Source organism: Coenobita brevimanus, chromosome 64, assembly GCF_032717465.1.
Source record: "Coenobita brevimanus isolate Jiangsu-jjx chromosome 64, ASM3271746v2, whole genome shotgun sequence".
Lineage (NCBI taxonomy): Eukaryota > Metazoa > Arthropoda > Malacostraca > Decapoda > Coenobitidae > Coenobita > Coenobita brevimanus.
In genome coordinates, this window is record NC_137017.1 from 11,239,707 (window position 1) to 11,257,319 (window position 17,613).

The 17,613-nt window shown below is 43.4% G+C and overlaps 1 protein-coding gene across 2 annotated transcripts in view; it reads right to left on the reverse strand.

Moving 5' to 3' along the window:
- The window catches only part of LOC145404739 (zinc finger HIT domain-containing protein 2), a 79,686-nt gene that overhangs the window by 44,303 nt on the left and 17,770 nt on the right, over nucleotides 1-17,613 (reverse strand). For both annotated transcript variants that reach the window (XM_080276294.1, XM_080276293.1), the window contains exon 2: nucleotides 17,480-17,606. In XM_080276294.1, coding sequence (XP_080132420.1) covers nucleotides 17,480-17,606 — 127 coding nt within the window. The remainder of the gene's footprint in view (nucleotides 1-17,479; nucleotides 17,607-17,613) is intronic.

Here is a 17,613-nt window from a genome sequence, read left to right on the forward strand (position 1 = left end):
CCGAAAGTGATTCTTGGCGAAATATGCATGATTCTGGGCGCCCATTATTCACATGTTAATTAGGTCAGAAGTTTTTACCTGAATGGTAATGAGGACTTTCAAGAGGCTTCGTGGCAATCCTTGGTGGTTAAAATTTTTAAGGGGAGTATTAGGGGGCAAAAGTAGTCAGTTAGGTTAGGTCAGAATGCACTGATGTGTCAAGTCAGCGAGATCGTAATGTAAAAACAAATTTTGGATGTCTTATGGCAGACATATTTATAATAACCTATCTTTAAATATATTTTCAACAAAAAATACCCGGTATGAGGTTCCTAGAACCTCCCCCCTATTTTACATGTAAATATATGTCACATTTTAGTGCGAAACTGATTTTGCACAAGGTTCTGCATAATCTATCTCATGTTGTATGAAGTATCTACTGTACACTATAAAGCAAGTTGTAATATAATGGGTCCATAGAAAATGAGGTACAGTAGGCTCGCACAGTGCACGAGAGATTTGGCGGTCCACGACCTCGCGCACTGGGAATTCGCGTACTAGGAATACATAATCTTATGAGAATAATTACATATGGGCAGTACCCCCTCATACCTGGACATTTTTTGGCCCTTAGAGACATAATAAAGGTCATATTTTTCAGACATTGTACTAAAGCTATAGCTACAATAACAAAAATATGGGTAGTCACCTTAACAACGGTAGACAACAGGCCTGATGACCTTAAATAACAGGGCTTCCGAGGCACGGCAACACTTACAGCGCCACACTCCCCACCGCACCAACACTTCCCTCCACAGACTACTCTTGATCACCTTCCCCAGGAGCATCAAAGTCACTCACTTCGGCCATAAACCCTTCAAAGTCCAATGCTGACACTTCTGACACTGCATCCTCTTCATCCTCAGCAGGAACAGGAGCAGACGATGTCGCTGGTTCCGCAATTTCACCAACTTGAGCCCGCTGTGTGTAGCTTGTTATGAGCGTCTGTCTTCTCCTGTTTATTTCTTCCCTGTGCCTGTCTGTGTAGAAACGGAAGAGTTTGTTGATACCAACCAGAAGTTCCTCCGTTCTTAGGTTGCTCACTTCCTGTTCCTTCACCTCTTCCTTGAGCTTATCCACGGCAGCAAGGATCTTGCTAATGTTTGACATACACAGCTCAGTCCTGCCTTCCATCACGCTAGGCTGCTCAACTTGACTCTGTCTGGCGTCGGGCTCTGCGTCAGCCTCATCTATCCATTGCAACACTTCCTCGGGAGGCTGTTCCTCAGTAGCAGTGTGCACTTCTTGTATGTCCGCCAATGTAACGTCCTCGAAACCTGGTACAACTTGTGCTGCTGTCAGTGTTGCTGCCTCAGCCTCGGCCAGTGGTTGAATGGCCGTCTCCTGGGTGATGCATAAGTGAGGCACGAGCATTCGCCACGCATGGTTCACCATTGCAGGTATAATCTGGTGCCAGGCTTGTATGAGAAATGCAACTGCGTCCTTCACCGTAAAATTACGCCAAAATGCCTCAACAGTCATGGCATCTGTGGTAGGTCGGGATATAGGTGCTGGTGGAGATGGAACGGGAGCAGATCCCTCATCAAGCCCTTCGTCGTGATCTTCTTGTAGGGCATGAGGCTCCTCTTGTGTGTCGGTCTTCCTGCGTAGGTAGTCCTGCACTTGCTTATGGTAGAAATGCTTCACAGTGGCGATTAGTTCCTGATCCAGTGGCTGCACTAGTGACGTTGTGCGGAGCGGCAGAAACACAACACGAAAATCCTTATGAAGATCTTCAAGGTATGGAGGGTGACTTGGTGCGTTACAAAGCACAAGGAGCATCTTAAATGGAATGCCCAGTTCCCGACACTTGGCCCTGGCATCAGGGACACACTGCCTCGTTAACCAGTCTGCCATAATGTTCCCGGTCATCCAACCATTTGCGGACTTGTACCAATACATGCCACTTGCATCCATGTTCATGAGGTTTTTGTAGCACCTTGGGTGTGAAGCTGTGAGTACAACAACTGGCCTCATCTTGTGGCTCCCAGACAGGTTTACAGCGAACATTACCGTCATCTTACACTCCTGGAGCTTGCGACCATGGGCTTGTTTCTGTCTTTTAGCGATATAAGTTGATTTGGGCATGGCCTTGTGCTATAACGACATTTCATCGATGTTGTAGATCTGGTCCTTGGTGTACTGTCCCTCTTCAATAATCGCTCAAAATATCGCAGGATAGTCTCTCTCAGCCAACTCATCGGCAGAGGCATGTTCACCAGACACTTTCACGTAACAGAGTTCCTTGCGCTTGAGAAAACGGTCCAGCCATCCAACCAATGCCCTGAAAGGTTTTTTCCACTTTTAACCTGCGAGATGCTGCCTTGTAAAAGAGCTGGGCTTGGTTCCGAATAAATCTTCCATTCAGTGGAACATCTTCCTTTTCTTTCCTCATTATGAAAGTGGCAAGACAGCGCTCCATTAGTATCATAGAACGATTTCCCACCCGCGAACAGCCGTCTAGGTTAGAGGCACCGCACGTCTTCACTACAGCCTTTATGGCTTCACAGTTCTTCCACACAGTTCTCACTGTAGATTCAGCCAGTTCCAGGGTTCTCCCGATAGCAGTGTTTCCTTGACCCTCCTCCTTCATCTTAATGATCTTTAATTTGGTGGCGTGCATCAGAAGTTTCTTAACTCTTGGGGTTGGAGCCATGGTGCAGCGAAGTAGAGGCAGCACAAAAAACACCACACGTTGTACACGACAGGTTAGCTGTAGAGAGCGGATCCACACAGTGTACGAGCCAGGACTGTTATGGTGCGCCTGCTCCCTTGTACCCCAAGCTGTGCAGTAGAATGCCCGGGAATTTCTGTGCATCAACATGGCGACACGTGATGCGCTGTGTGAGGGGTGGTCGCGCACTAGTAGAAAATGGCATTTTTTAGCCACTCCTTGCCTCTGCCTCGCGTTCTGTGCGGTAAACTCGTGCATTGAAGGGTTTTTGGTTATGGTTTTTGGTCACTTGCCCACAATGCGAACTGCGCACTGCGATGAAGCGCACTGTGCGAACCTACTGTACTGTGAGGTAAACTATTCCACGATTGCGTCGCTGCACCTCATCTTCGATACCATCGTATTTCTTTTGCTGTTTTTCAATTTTAGGCTATTTTTCCCTTCATTTTCAAGCAGCGGACTTTTTCAAGCTATGGACACTCATCTCCCCCATTAGTCCACTGAATTGAGGGTCAGCTGTATTTGAAATTTTAATTAATAAGCACCTAGTTAACATCTTGAATACAACAGCTTAATTTGTGATAGACAATATGGTTTTTTACATGAAAGATCCACCACTGACATACTCAATCACCTGACTCATACCATCCATCAATCAACTGACCAACATGGAGAAACTCATGCAGTAGCCCTTGATATTTCTAAAGCTTTCGACAGAGTGTGGCACCGTTCACGGCTGTCCAAACTCCCTTGCTATGGACTAACGTTCTTCGTTCCTCCGCTTTCCTCATATCTCAGAGACAGAAAAATAAGAGTAAAAGTAGATGCTGCATATTCCAATTTCCACTCAATTAACACCGACATGCCACAGGGATCAATTCTGGCACCAAATCTGTTCCTGGTTCATATTAATGATCTCTTATCTGTTATCTACAATCCCATCCATTCATATGCAGATGACTCAACACTTCACGGTTCATTTACCCTCAAACACCCATTTACCAAGTCAAATATCTCGAACTCTCAGCTCAGTACAGCTATCTCCATAAATCATGACATATCTAAGATCAATGAATGGGGACAAAACAACCTTGTCTCATTTAATGCTAGTAAAACCAAATACTATACTGTATGTACAATTTACTAACAGACAGATATTGCCAGATTTGTATATTACCTTCAATGCTACTAATATCCCCATCTCCAAAAGTATTGAAATTCTCGGTGTTTCACTTAATAATGCCCTCAGCTGGACCTCTCATGTCAGACCACTTGCTAAAACCGCCTCAAGGAAACTTGGATAACCGCCCCAAAGAAACTTGGATTATTGTATAGAGTCTGTAACTCCTTCACTGAGGAACAGTTAGCTGTAATTTATAAGAGTCATGTGCACTCTCAGCTTGAATAATGCTTACCCTTGTGGAATGGATTTGGAGAGGTTGCACTAAAACAACTAAATAAAATTCAGAACAAAGCTGTTGGAATTATTAATAACCCTGCTATTATAAATAAACTACCTCCCCTACTAGTATGAATGAATGCCACTTCCCTTGCATTATTTTACACATATTTTTATGGCAAATGCTCAGACGAAGTTGCATCCATTGTGCCACCTCTCCATGCCTTCCCTCGTGCTGCACGAGCATCTGGTAGTGCTCATGACTGAAATGTCACACAGCCATATTGCAGAAATTCTGCCTATCAGAATGCTTTTATTCCCCGAATTGCATTTCTCTGGAACTCGCTTCCCTGGAGTTGTTTCCCCCCAAACTTCAACCTACAGCTGTTCAAGTCCAACTGTTACAGATATTTTAGAATGGAGGATGCCAGTAATGTGGTGGATGGATTTTTTTTTTTTTCCTTCCTCTGTTGTTATTTAAAAACACACACACACACACACACACACACACCGCTCGCTGGCGCAGTGGTAACGTTCTCGCTTGCCATCTGGTAGACGGGAGTTCGCGCCTCGCTCAGGTTGCGAAAAGTTTCACTGAAGAAGTGGGTGGTTACTGTCCCACTTGAGCAAGGGGACGGGTGTGTGGGTGTGTGAAGGTCACAGCCTTGCCCTTAGATCGGACTATATGAGCTCTCAGCTCCCTTCCGGGAGGGTAAAATGCTGACGATCACGACCATCAGGTGATCCTGACCGACCCGGTGAATTACACACACACACACACACACACACACACACACACACACACACATGGTGGACGTTGACAGCCACCTTCTTCTTTATCGAGTTCACCCCACGCGAATGGGAGGTCACTTGGTCTGACTCCCTAGCAGACGATATGTTTATCATCAACAACAATGGACGTGAACCAGCTAGTGACTTTTGCAATGGGCATTTTCTAAAACAAATAAAAATATAATAAGTAACATAAAAAGATTATACACTCTTTACTAACAGTACTGAATTAATCGTAACATAAGATACCAGACGACACACATTACTTGGCCACAACTACAGATAAACTCTATAGAGAAGAAGGAGACTACGGAGTCATGGATGTCCACGGTGAGCATGGACGTCCACAAGTGGGTCTGGCAACCTTCCACCTGAGAACATCCATAACCCTCACATGACAGCAAATTTGGACATCCAGGGCCAGTTTGGATGTCCACGAGTCCCCGTGTGATAGTCCCATAACCCCTACACCGCGGGCATGTTTACCGATGTTTTGCGTGTGCCGCGGGGTTATTCGGGCTCCGACAGACTCTCAAAAAATATTTGCCAAAAATCAGTTATTAGTCCTAGAATATTAAAATTATATATGCTTATGGCACATACCTTCAGCTTTCTCCTGGAGTGTTTGTTGAGCCTTCGTCAGTTACCGTAGGACTTGTGGAGACCTCTGAAGTTGGGTAACGAAGTCTCCACTTTACAGTTCCCGACAACCCGTAATATGATTACCACAGCCAGATATAAACACTATAAATACTACTCTATGATTTTCAAGTAGTTTGGGATCCATACTCCAAAAAAAAAAACCACTGTGAAAGCAATGAAAATTATGAGCGCGTCTGACCGCCGCACTTCCGCTAGTTCGCTCTTGGTACTCTGTCATTTATTATTCATAAAACCCCTCACACTTTATATTTCTATAACTACATAACACTTATATATATCTACAGTCTTTATCCATAAGTTTCCTTCAGTAGTATTAGTTTATTGCCACTGTAGGGATTCAATTTCTTTCAGTAAAATACGTAGCATTCACTTTCTCGTCCTGTATACTGGCATTGAGAGTGAATGTCACTTTCATCTTCACTCTCATAACTCATAGTATTCAGACATGCTATAGTGAAACTTTCACTTTCATTACTCCTAGGGTATATACTCGTATTCTTATAATACTACTCATTTACATTTCTATTTACGTTCTCTATTTTATTTACGTTATTTACATTTCTATTTTATTTACACTGTGTTATGCACTGTCACTTGAAGTAACTTATAAAACTATTTTCCATTGATCACGTATATTTACATTCATTAATTTCACTTGATGTTTACACATTATTTACACATTATTTACAATTCCACTTGCACTGTTTTACTCAATAGAAAGATCGTAGTCACTCTTTTATCAATTGTCAGCCCTTTACCTCTTTCCACACGAGGTTTAGTAGGGGGTAAAGGTCACAGGGCCCTTGCATGGGGGTGAAAAAAAGGCCTTGAAGTCAGCAAGAGGATGAGCCGTACCTCCTCTTCGGAATCTGAGAGAGAACTGCTAGGAGGGCCAGCCCGGGTTGAGAGGCCTACTTGAGGGTTATTCAGCACTACCAACGTAGCTCTTGAAACAGCTAAGCCTAGCACTGATATGATTGGCAGGAAATCTAGACAATACATTATAAATTTGGTAGTTCCAGGTGAATGTAAATATCACTTAGGCTTCTCCCTTCCCTCCTTACATGTATATTTATTACGAAAATAGATTAGAGGCCTACTTAGGAGATATATAATCAGAGCTACCAATGTTAAATCTTGAAACAGCTTTGTGTAGCACTGATATGATTGGCAGGAAATCTAGACAATACATTATAAATTAGGTAGTTCCAGGTGAACGTAAATATCACTTAGGCTTCTCCCTTCCCTCCTTACATGTATATTTATTACGAAAATAGATTATACAGCATATTTCAAGGGGAAAAAAACAGCAAAAATTAGCGAACGAGTGCACGTGAGGTGTTGTCAGGTGATAATTAGCCAATTCCAGGTGTATGGCACTCTCACTTACCTTATTTCTTTCTTGTATATATTATTTGGTATAAGAATACGACATAGGGCTTATTTCAATGGATGAAATCAGTGAAAAATTCCAGGGAAGATTTACTTAGCGTAGCATGGCCGGGCAGGCGAGAGGATAGGGTAATGGAGGGGGGGTAGGGAGGGGAGTCAAGAACGGGGAGAAATGGCTAAATTGTCAACAATGGATGGGAGTACAGATGAGATTAGGAGTGCTGACTACTGTTGGACATCGGCAGTACTGATAGATGATACAAGCCCCCACTTGGAAGCCCGGGTGAATTCAAAATAACACAGAATCACAAAAGCGATGCCCCGCGGTATGATCCCTTGCTCCCAAGCGTCACGAAAGTGACGCCCCGCGGTTAAGGGGTTAACTAGCTAGGTAATCAAATTGGAGAGATGTTAGCTAGCGAGACTGCTGAGTCATTATAACAGATGTCTGTCTCGTATGGAAATTCAGCCCTTGTTAGGCTGGCTTCTCTTGCTGATATTTTGTTTAATTTGAGACAAGAGTATCATGGAAGGAAACAGTCTTATATTATGAGTAGTGAAAAACAGGAAAAACAGTCGCAACATTAAACAATACTCCCAAAAATTACAGCCACCCTGTATTTTTCAACCATTACTAGAGTACTTTAGCAATGTCTAAGCCACTGAGGGCTCAGCAAATTAGACAACTGTCATGAAAATGGATTAAATTTACTAACATAATACAATATATGAAATTAGAAGTACTTGATATGCATTCATGGCAGGCTAGCAGCATCTGCCATTTCACAGCAGATGATGTGATCAGAATGTGCAATTCCATTCATCCTCTGTCTCACTACTGTCTTAGCAAAGCTATCACAGTCGGTGATGGTGAATGCATGAATGTAACCTGATGCATGTGTGCATGGGTATGAGTGTCGTGTGGGTGTAGTTAAGAAGGGACAAGTGGGAGAAGTTCAGGCAGGGGCTCAAATCTCAATAAACCACTTATCAGTATCCCTTCATCCCAGTACTGTAATGTATTTTATAGGGAAATTTTATCTTGCTCGCTGAATGGTTTTATTCACTTCAGGCTACATTTTATTATGAAGAGATTCATGTGGACTGAATCAAATGTCCCTAGTTTGAAAAGTTTAGCATGTACAATAAAAGAATAATTGCAGTTGGTCGATTAGCCCATGTTTGGCAGCATCTTTTATGAAACTGTTACAATAAAACAGGATAAGAAAGAGGAAGGCTCTCCATTGATCACCTAACCTCTCGACTGAAACTTGAAGAAAATGTTTGAGGGAATGATGTAAGATTTTTATATGACATTAATGAGGGACTGTGTGAGTAGGGGAGTCAGGTGGTAAAATGAAATGTCGGTCTGTCTCAGTACCTATCCATCTATAATTTTATTTATCTAGCTCTTTATCTTAGGTTAGGTTAGGTAAGGTTAATTATCTTCTGATATCTGAGAATGGGGCTGCATTTTTCTTGCGCTTTTCTTAGAGCTGTCACGTACTGTACAATGGTCGGTCACTATAATACTGTATTGTTAAGAAGCTGGACTGCTAGCTAGATTGTGCCGGAGAATTCCCAATGTTTTTATGTAGTACCGTTATGTATCAGAGTTGACAGTTAGCCTGCTGTTTGTAAGCATAGTTATTTTGTAAGTTGTACATTAATATTTGCACTCTTTGTCTCTATAATGTTTTATTTATGTGACTGTTTGATAAATTATGTAATTTTATCTCAGTTTGTATGCTATTGCAATTAGAGTGCTATGCAGTGTAAGTAAACTCTGGCATGTTTTGGATGTCTCCAAGTTGGTAATAGTTGTAACCATTGCTCCCTTGAGAATGGACAAGAACTTTTTAGAAGTTGTAGATCACTCTAGAATACAGGAAGCTTATATAAGAATGGGGAAGAGACTAGAGCAGTTTCAGTCGGTTTTCAGTTCAGTCTGAGTGTAGTTCAGTGTCAGTGCAGGGTAAGCGCAGTTAGTGAAGTTTGTATTTCTTCAGTACTTGTGAAAACAGTAGTGTTGGCAAGCATTAAGTGTCAGTGTAATTAGTGAAGTTTGTATATCTTCAGTACTTGTGAAAACAGTGAAGTGAAGTTGGCAAGCATTAAGTGTAATTATACTGATAATAAAGACAGTGAACTTAAGAAGCCAGTGTTTATTTACTCCTCTGCTGATCTCATTGGTGCACACCGAAAGGCTGACCACAGGAAGAACAACTTACTGGGTGACATCCTTCCTGTACTGAACTACTGCTGTTGGACTCTGTGGCAGTGTGGAATGGGGATGTACCAGTGGTGTCAGAAGTCTGGGTCATTAAGTGCTGCAGTAAGTCTAACCTTCGACATGGAGGCAGAAGGTGTACAGACACAAGGCCAAGCAAGACAAGAGGAGGCATTGCAGGCTGCAATTATGAAACTACTGCAAGCACAAAGTATACAACAACAAGCACAGAATGAAGGACTACAGGCACATAATGAGGGACAGAAAGAACTCAAAGAACAACTGCAAGCACATAGTGAACTGCTAGAGGCACAAAGTGAAAAACAAAAAGAGCTCAAGAAAGAAATCAAAGAAACATTGCAAGCACAGAGTGAACAGCTAGAGGCACAAAATGAAGAACAGAAAGGTATGAACAGCTTCAAAAGGCATTACAGGAGCAACAGAGGGAATTACAACTGAGGATGCAAGGACAGCTAGACACTTTCATGGGGGAAATGAAGGAAGCACAGCAACAATGGAAGGAGGAAGTATATGCTGAGCTACACCAGCAGAAGTGCGAGGTAAGCAATAATATGATGGAGTTCAGACTGCCTCTAGACGACCAGCCAAAGCATGTCGACAACCAGTTGAAGACAATTAGTGAGGTAACTGTGACAGTGTAGACAGCATGTAGACAACCAGTTGAGGACAATTAGTGAGGGAATTGTGATGGAGTGTAGACAGCATGCAGATGACCATTTGAAGATAATCTGCGAGTGAACTGAGGCTGTAGAGAAATATTGCACTGCTGGGCCTCAGGTTAGTGTACAGGGAGCATCTGAGAAAAATAGACAGAGTATGGTGGATTTTGACAAATCCCAAGCATCTAAAGGTAGCATTACAGGGTTGAATAATCAGAATGCAGAATTTTTACATCCCGGACTTAATTATGATGCCCCAGTTTTTAGGACCAAAACTAGTGAAATGCATGGATATAATGGGGGTCCAATTAAAAAGAAACCTCAGGAATTTGATGGTAAAGTATCTTGGGCAGCTTGTCATGTTCAGTTTGAGTTGCTTGAAGATCAGAATAGATGGGATGATAGGCAGAAGGCAGTGCAGCTTGCTACAAGCCTCAAGGGTGCTGCAATGGAGATTCTTGGCCACATGTCAGTGGAGGATAGGGACAGTTATCAGTCCCTAGTAGAAGTGCTGGAGTGCAGATATGGGACAATGTACCAGACTGAGGTTTACAGAGCAAGATTCCAGAGCCGTGTACAGGCTCAAGGCAAATCCCTACAGCAGCTTGCTCATGACCTGGAGAGTATGGCACACAAGGCATAACCTGGGGCAGCACCTAACCTCTTGGCTATTTTTCTGAGAGGCCAGTTCATCGATGCTCTTGATAGAGCAGAGTTGAAAGTGCAAGTGAAGCAAGCACAACCCAGAAGCATGCAAGAAGCACTAGCCAGGGCTCTAGAATCTGAGTCCTATGTCAGGTCCAGTACGTCCACTTTTCAGGCAGGTCGTAGTGCAGGATTCAAGGCAAGAAAGGGGCGGGTACTTGAAGCAGAAAAATTTGAAGGAAGCTGCTGGTGCTGTGAAAAGCCAGGACATAGAAAAGAGGATTGCTACAAGTGGAAAAGGGAACAGGAAAAGACCGGAGGAGGTTGCTGGTTCTGTGGGAAGCAGGGACACAAGGAGGAGGATTGTTACAAATGGAAGAAAGAGCAAGAATGGAGCAGTGCAAGGAAATCTTCAATTGTAACAAAGGCATGTTGGACATGTAGTGAGGTGAGACACTTCAGTTCTGAGTGTCCAAACAAGGAAAAGGAGGATAAGAAGAAGGTTGCAGATGACAGAATGAAGTGGAATACTAGTGGAGGCCGGTGTTAAGGGGTAACCACCAGCCGGCTTTTCCCAAGTAGTCCTACCACCAAGGAAATGCAAGAAGACTGCAATCTACAGTGTGTGAATAGATGGAAGAATAGACAGAAACAAGTGTTACCTGGCTAATGATTCAGCTTCAGAGCAACCTTTTGTGAGGCCTGATGAGTTACATCATCAGTATCTGCCTGAGTCATCAGAACAACTGTGTGCCGTAACTGGGCATTGCACAGAAATGAGGGGACCCTTGGATGTCCAGATTGAAGTGGCAGGGCAAGAGGCCATGTTTCCAGTCTATGTAGCCAAGATGGTGGATCCTTGCATTCTTGGTCTGGATTATCTGATGTCCATGGGATGTGAGCTGGACTTCTGTTCCATGAAGCTGAAGGTCCGAGGAAAGTCAGTTCCTGTCATGGCTGTGAGACATAACAGTTCTGGTGGTGAGGTGAGGGCACTCCGCACTACAGTTATACCCACAAAATCAGAACTATTGCTCCTGATCAAGGTGAGTGGCTCTTCTGACAGATGTCTAGGGGTAGTGGAGCCTGATGTATGGTGCAAGACGAAGGTCAAAGTGATGGTGGCATGAACATTGGTGGAAACGTGCAGGTGAAGTGCCGGTTGTGATGGCTAATTTCTCCCATGAGCCAAAGGAGATCAATGAGGGAGAAATTGTGGGACTGTGCCAGGGGGTGGACCCTGAGTGGTATCAGTGGAAGGCCTGTAAAAGGAGTGTAGTCAAAGAAGATGGGTATCTGCCAGACCACTTACAAGACCTATTTTCATGGAGTTACCAATGCCTGGATGGCTCACAAGTGCTGAAGCTGAGCCAGCTGCTGACAAAGGTTGTTGATGTCTTTTCCACCGGAGACCTAGACCTGGGGTGCACCAATCTGGTGGAGCATTGTATAGACAGAGGGGATCACCACCCGATTAAACGACCAGTGTGGAGGATGGTGCCAGCCCAACGGCAAGAAATGGAGAAGGTGATGGAGAATCTCCAGAGGCAAGGAGTGACAGAAAAATTCAGCAGTCCTTGGGCATCAGCAGTGGTCCCGGTAAGGAAGAAGGATGGCTTGGTAAGGTGCTGTGAGGATTATTGAGCTCTGAATGAAGTGACAGTGAAGGATGCATGCTCCTTGCCAAGAATTGATGACACCCTGGATGATCTGTCAGGTGCCAAGTGGTTCTCCACCCTAGACATGATGGCAGAAGATCATCAGGTCAAGGCTGCTGAGAAGGACAAAGAGAAAATGCCTTTTTGTATGGGCAAGGTTTATAGCAGTTTAAAGTTATTACATTTGGCCTATGCAATGCCCCAGCTACTTCTGAGCATCTCATGGATTGCGTACCGGAAGACCTGCACTGGCAGACAGCTCTCATCTATCTTGACGATGTGACTGGATTTGGACGGAATTTCGACCAGGAATTGGAGAGGCTGTCGGAGGTGTTCAACAGGATTCGAGCAGTGCACCTTAAGCTGAACCCCAAGAACTGCTGCTTGTTTCAGAAAGAACTGAAGTACCTGGGACACATTGTAGGCGAGGGCAGCATCTATACTGATTCAGAGGAGGAGGCAGCTGTGAAAAACTGGCTGGTTCCAACTTGTTTGAAGGAGCTACAGAGCTTCCTGGGCTTGTGTACCTACTACCAAGGTTTTGTCAAAGACTTGCCAACAACAGCTGCACTCTACACTAGCTGTTGGGGAAGAGGAAGAAGTTTCTGTGGACAGCAGTGACTCAGAAGGCCTTCCATGAACTCAAGCATGCGATGGCAAGTTCTGCAGTATTGCCGTACCCAGATCAGAGTCAGCCATTCATTCTGGTGACCATGGAATTTTTTTTTTTTTTTTTAATGTGAGGGAGAAGAAACCAAGAGCCGCGAGCCCGCAAAATTGCTTCTTCCAAGAGAAAAACAAAATACAAGAGAGAGCCAAATTCAAGATCCGATCATTTCGAGATGCCTGGACACACTGTATTTGAAAGACTGGAGATCATAGGAAGTAGGAAATACAGCCAGAGGGAGACAGTTCCAGAGATGACCTGTTGCATAAATGAAGGACTGGAAGTAACGGTTAACTCATGCATTAGAGAGCTGGACAGAAAAGGGATGAGAGTTTGCTACTAGACAGGTGCTACACGCCTGTCGTAAAGGTGGAGGAATGCATGCAGACAGTTCAGAGGAGCAGTGACCATTGAAGTAGCAATAGAAAAGAGATAAAGATGCAACAGTGCGGCGAAGAGACAGAGGTTGAAGGGAGTCAGTATGAGGAGGAGAGTTAATGAAACGAAAAGCCTTTGACTCCACCCTATTGAGAAGAGCTGTATGTGGGAAGCCTCCCCACACATGAGAGTTGTATTCCACACAGGGGGGGGTATAAAACCCTTGTATAGAGTCAACAATTGTGCAGGGGTAAAGAAGGAACGGAGTCGGCTCAGCACACCTAATCTCTTGGAAGCAGATTTTGCAAGAGATGTAATATGATCTTTCCACGATAAGTCCCGAGTAAATGAAACCCCAAGCACATTCAAGGATGATGCAGGATTAAGCTGAATATTATTAACCATTATTGGGTATACCTGTGGAAGATTTTGTTGGGTTGATAGGTGTAAAAACTGAGTCTTTGATGCATTAAAAACAACAAGATTATTTTTACCCCAGTCGGAGATACGAGCCAAGTCAGACATTATGTGTACCATAGCCTCATCCCCTGTTTGTTGAAGTAAATGCTGAGATGGACGTTGAGGGAACTGAATGGAAAGGTGAAGGGTTGAGTCATCAGAGTATGAGTGGATAGGGTTAGATGTACAACTTAGACGGTCATTGATGAATAAAAGGAAGAGAGTTGGTGATAGGACTGAGCCCTGAGGAACACCACTGTTAACAGATCTAGAAGAAGAACGATGGCCATCTACAACAGCGGCTATAGAATGACCAGAAAGGAAGCTAGAGATGGAGGCACAGATAGAAGGATAGAAACCATAAGAAGGCAGTTTGGAAATTAAAGATTTATGCCAGACTCGATCGAAAGCCTTTGAGATGTCAAGTTCAATGGCGAAGCTTTCGCCAAAGTCCCGAAAGGGGGATGACCAGGAGTCTGAAAGGTAGGTGAGATCGCCAGTGGAGCGTCCCTGACGGAACCTAAACTGACGATCAGAAAGAAGACTGTGATAGGAAAGATGCTTTAAACATTTTCTATTAAGAATTGACTCGAAAACTTTTGCGATACAGGATGTTAAAGCAATTGGACGAAAGTTAGAGGGTTGGGAATGGTCGCCCTTCTTTGGGACTGGCTGATAAGTGCAAACTTCCAGCAAGAAGAAAAGGTACAAGTTGATAGACAAAGGCGAAAGAGTTTGCCTAGGCAGGATGTAAGCACAGAAGCACAGTTCTTGAGAACAACAGGAGGGACTCTGTCAGGCCCATATGCCTTATTAGTACTGAGGCCTGTGATGGCAGAAAATTCATCAGCAAAGGAAATTTTTATGTCAGCCATGAGGAAGTCAGAGGCACGAAGTGATAGAGGAACAGCACCGGAATCAACTAAGATGGAATTGGAGGAGAAAGTCTGAGCGAAGAGATCTGCTTTATGAACAGTAGAAATAGCTACAGAGCCATCAGAGTAGAAAAAAGGAGGGAAGGATGATGAGGTAAAGTTGTTAGAAAGGTTTTTGGCAAGGAGCCAAAAGGAGCGGGCGGAATTCAAGTTGGAGAGTTGAAAGCATTTAGTACAGATGAAATTATTTTTAGCAGAGCGAGGAACAGATTTAGCATGATTCTGGGCAGAAACATAAACAGGGTGTGATTCAGGGATGGGTTGGCTCTGGTACCTTTTATAAGCCTTCTCCTTGTTGCGGACAGCATTAGAACAAGCGTGATTAAACCAAGGCTAATGCAAAAAAGCCTTGGTTTAATCACGCTTGTTCTAATGCTGTCCACAAGAAGAAGACTTATAAAAGGTACCGAAGCCAATCCACCCCTGAATCTAATCTTTCTGGAGCCAATCCACCCCTGAATCTAAACTTTTTGGAGCCAATCCACCCCTGAATCTAATCTTTTTTATGTTTCTGCCTAGAATTGTGTTAAGTCTGTTCTTCGCTCTGCTAAAAATAATTTGAACTGTACTAAATGCTCTCAATTCTCCAACTCGAATTCTTCTCATTCCTTCTGGCACCTTGCCAAAAACCTTTCTAACAACTTTACCTCATCATCCACCAACAAGGCATATGGGCCTGATGGGGCTCCTGCTGCTGTCCTCAAGAACTGTGCTTCTGTGCTTACACCCTGCCTAGGTAAACTCTTTCATCTTTGTCTATCAACTTGTACCTTTCCTTCTTGCTGGAAGTTTGCTCTCATTCAGCCTGTTCCAAAGATGGGTGACCGTTCCCAACACTCTAACTCTCACCCAATTGCTCTAACATCCTGTATCTCAAAAGTTTTTGAGTCAATTCTTAACAAAAACATTCTAAAGCATTTCCCCAATCACGATCCTCCTTCTGATCGTCAGTATGGGTTCCATCAGGGACACTCCAATGGCGATCTACTCACCTACCTTTCAGATTCCTGGTCATCCTCCTTTCGGGACTTTGGCGAAAGCTTCGCCATTGCACTTGACATCTCAAAGGCTTTTGATTGAGTCTGGCATAAATCTTTAATTTCCAAACTGCCCTCCTACAGTTTCTATCCTTCTATCTGTGCCTTTATCTCTAGCTTCCTTTCTGATCATTCTATATCTGCTGTTGCAGATAGCCAACATTCTTCTCTTAGATCTATCAACAGTGGTGTTCCTCAGGGCTCTGTCCTATTGCCAACTCTCTTCCTTTAATTCATCAATGACCTTCGCTGTACATCTAATCCTATCCATTCATAAGCTGATGATTCCACCCTTCACCTTTCCACTGGGTTCTCGCAATGTCCATCTCAGCAGTGACTTCAATGAACAAGGGATGAGGCTATGGTACAGCTAATGTCTGATTTGCTCGTATCTCTGACTGGAGAAAAAGTAATCTTGTTTTTAATGCATCAAAGACTCAGTTCTTACACCTATCAACCCAACAAACTCTTCCACAGGAGTATCCACTAATGTTTGATAATATCCAGCTCAATCCTTTATCATCCTTAAACATACTTGGGGTTTCATTCTCTTGGGATTTATCTCGGAAAGATCATATTACATCTCTTGTAAAATATGCTTCCAAGTGATTAGGTTTGCTAAGTTGACTCCGTACCTTTTTACCCTTGCACAGTTGTTGACTTTATACACAGGTTTTATTTGCCCCTATGCAGAGTACAACCCTCATGTGTGGGAAGGCTTCCCACATACAGCTCTTCTCAATAGGGTGGAGTCAAAGGCTTCTCATCTCATAAACCCTCCTCCTCTTACCGGCTCCCTTCAACCTCTCTCTCTCTTTGTCACACTGTTGCATCTTTATCTCTTTTCTATCGCTACTTCAATGGTCACTGCTCCTCTGAACTGTCTGCTTGCATCCCTCCACCTCAACAACGGGCGCATAGCACCCATCTAGCAAACAAACTCTCATCCCTTTTCTGTCCAACTTTCTAATGCAAGAGTTAACCGTTACTTCCAGTCCTTCAGTTATGCAACAGGTCAGCTCTGGAACTGTCACCCACAGTCTGTATTTCCTACTTCCTATGATCTCCAGTCTTTTAAACGCAGTGTGTCCGGGCATCTGGAAATGAACAGATCTTGAATTAGGCTCTCTTTTGTATTGTTTTTATGTTTTCTTGGAAGGAACAGTTTGCAGGCTCCTGGCCTTTGGTTCCTTCTTCCTTGCATTAAAGTAGAAAAAAAAAAATGTCACCTACTTTATCACATTAAGCATTTCACAGTACTGTACAGTACTGCTCTGAACTCTTTTACAGAATATTCAGTACAGTACTGTATAATAATGCTACTCCAACACTATCTTAAAAGTACCAGTTCATACTCCTACAGCAAAATAAAAACAACTGAACTGACCACCTGGCAAGAGAAGAATATTTCAGGAAAACACACTCTGAAAGTCTGTCACACTGTATAACACATCAATGTGGCACACGATATATATTTTATATGCAGATTACAACTTGAAATACTGAACAGTAAACAAAAAAATAAGATAATAATTACTACCTCTACAAGAAACCTTCCTTGACACTTGAGATCTGAGTGAAAGAATATGATGATCATGATACAATTGCAAGTCCATCTCATTCATTCATTCATCATCCAATCCTACATTGCCCCATGAGGAGCATACGAGCCCGGGGCTAGGCAAGTTGGAACTGACATTTAAGATGAGAGTGACCAGCCTCTCTAAGTCAATCTCATTATTGGAATTATGGAGGAGAAGCTAACTTTGGCAAAACGATAAAACAACAAGAAACTGTACAGTATATAGGAATAAAGCAAGCACAGTGTTACCTCTTGCTCCACCATGGATCGGTAAAACCCCTCTGAGCACTGAGCATGGTCTTGGTGCTTGTAGCAGGCACTGGAGCAGTACGGAGCATTGCAGCGAGGACAGGTGTATTTTGAGTCCCTGGAACAGCTGTCAA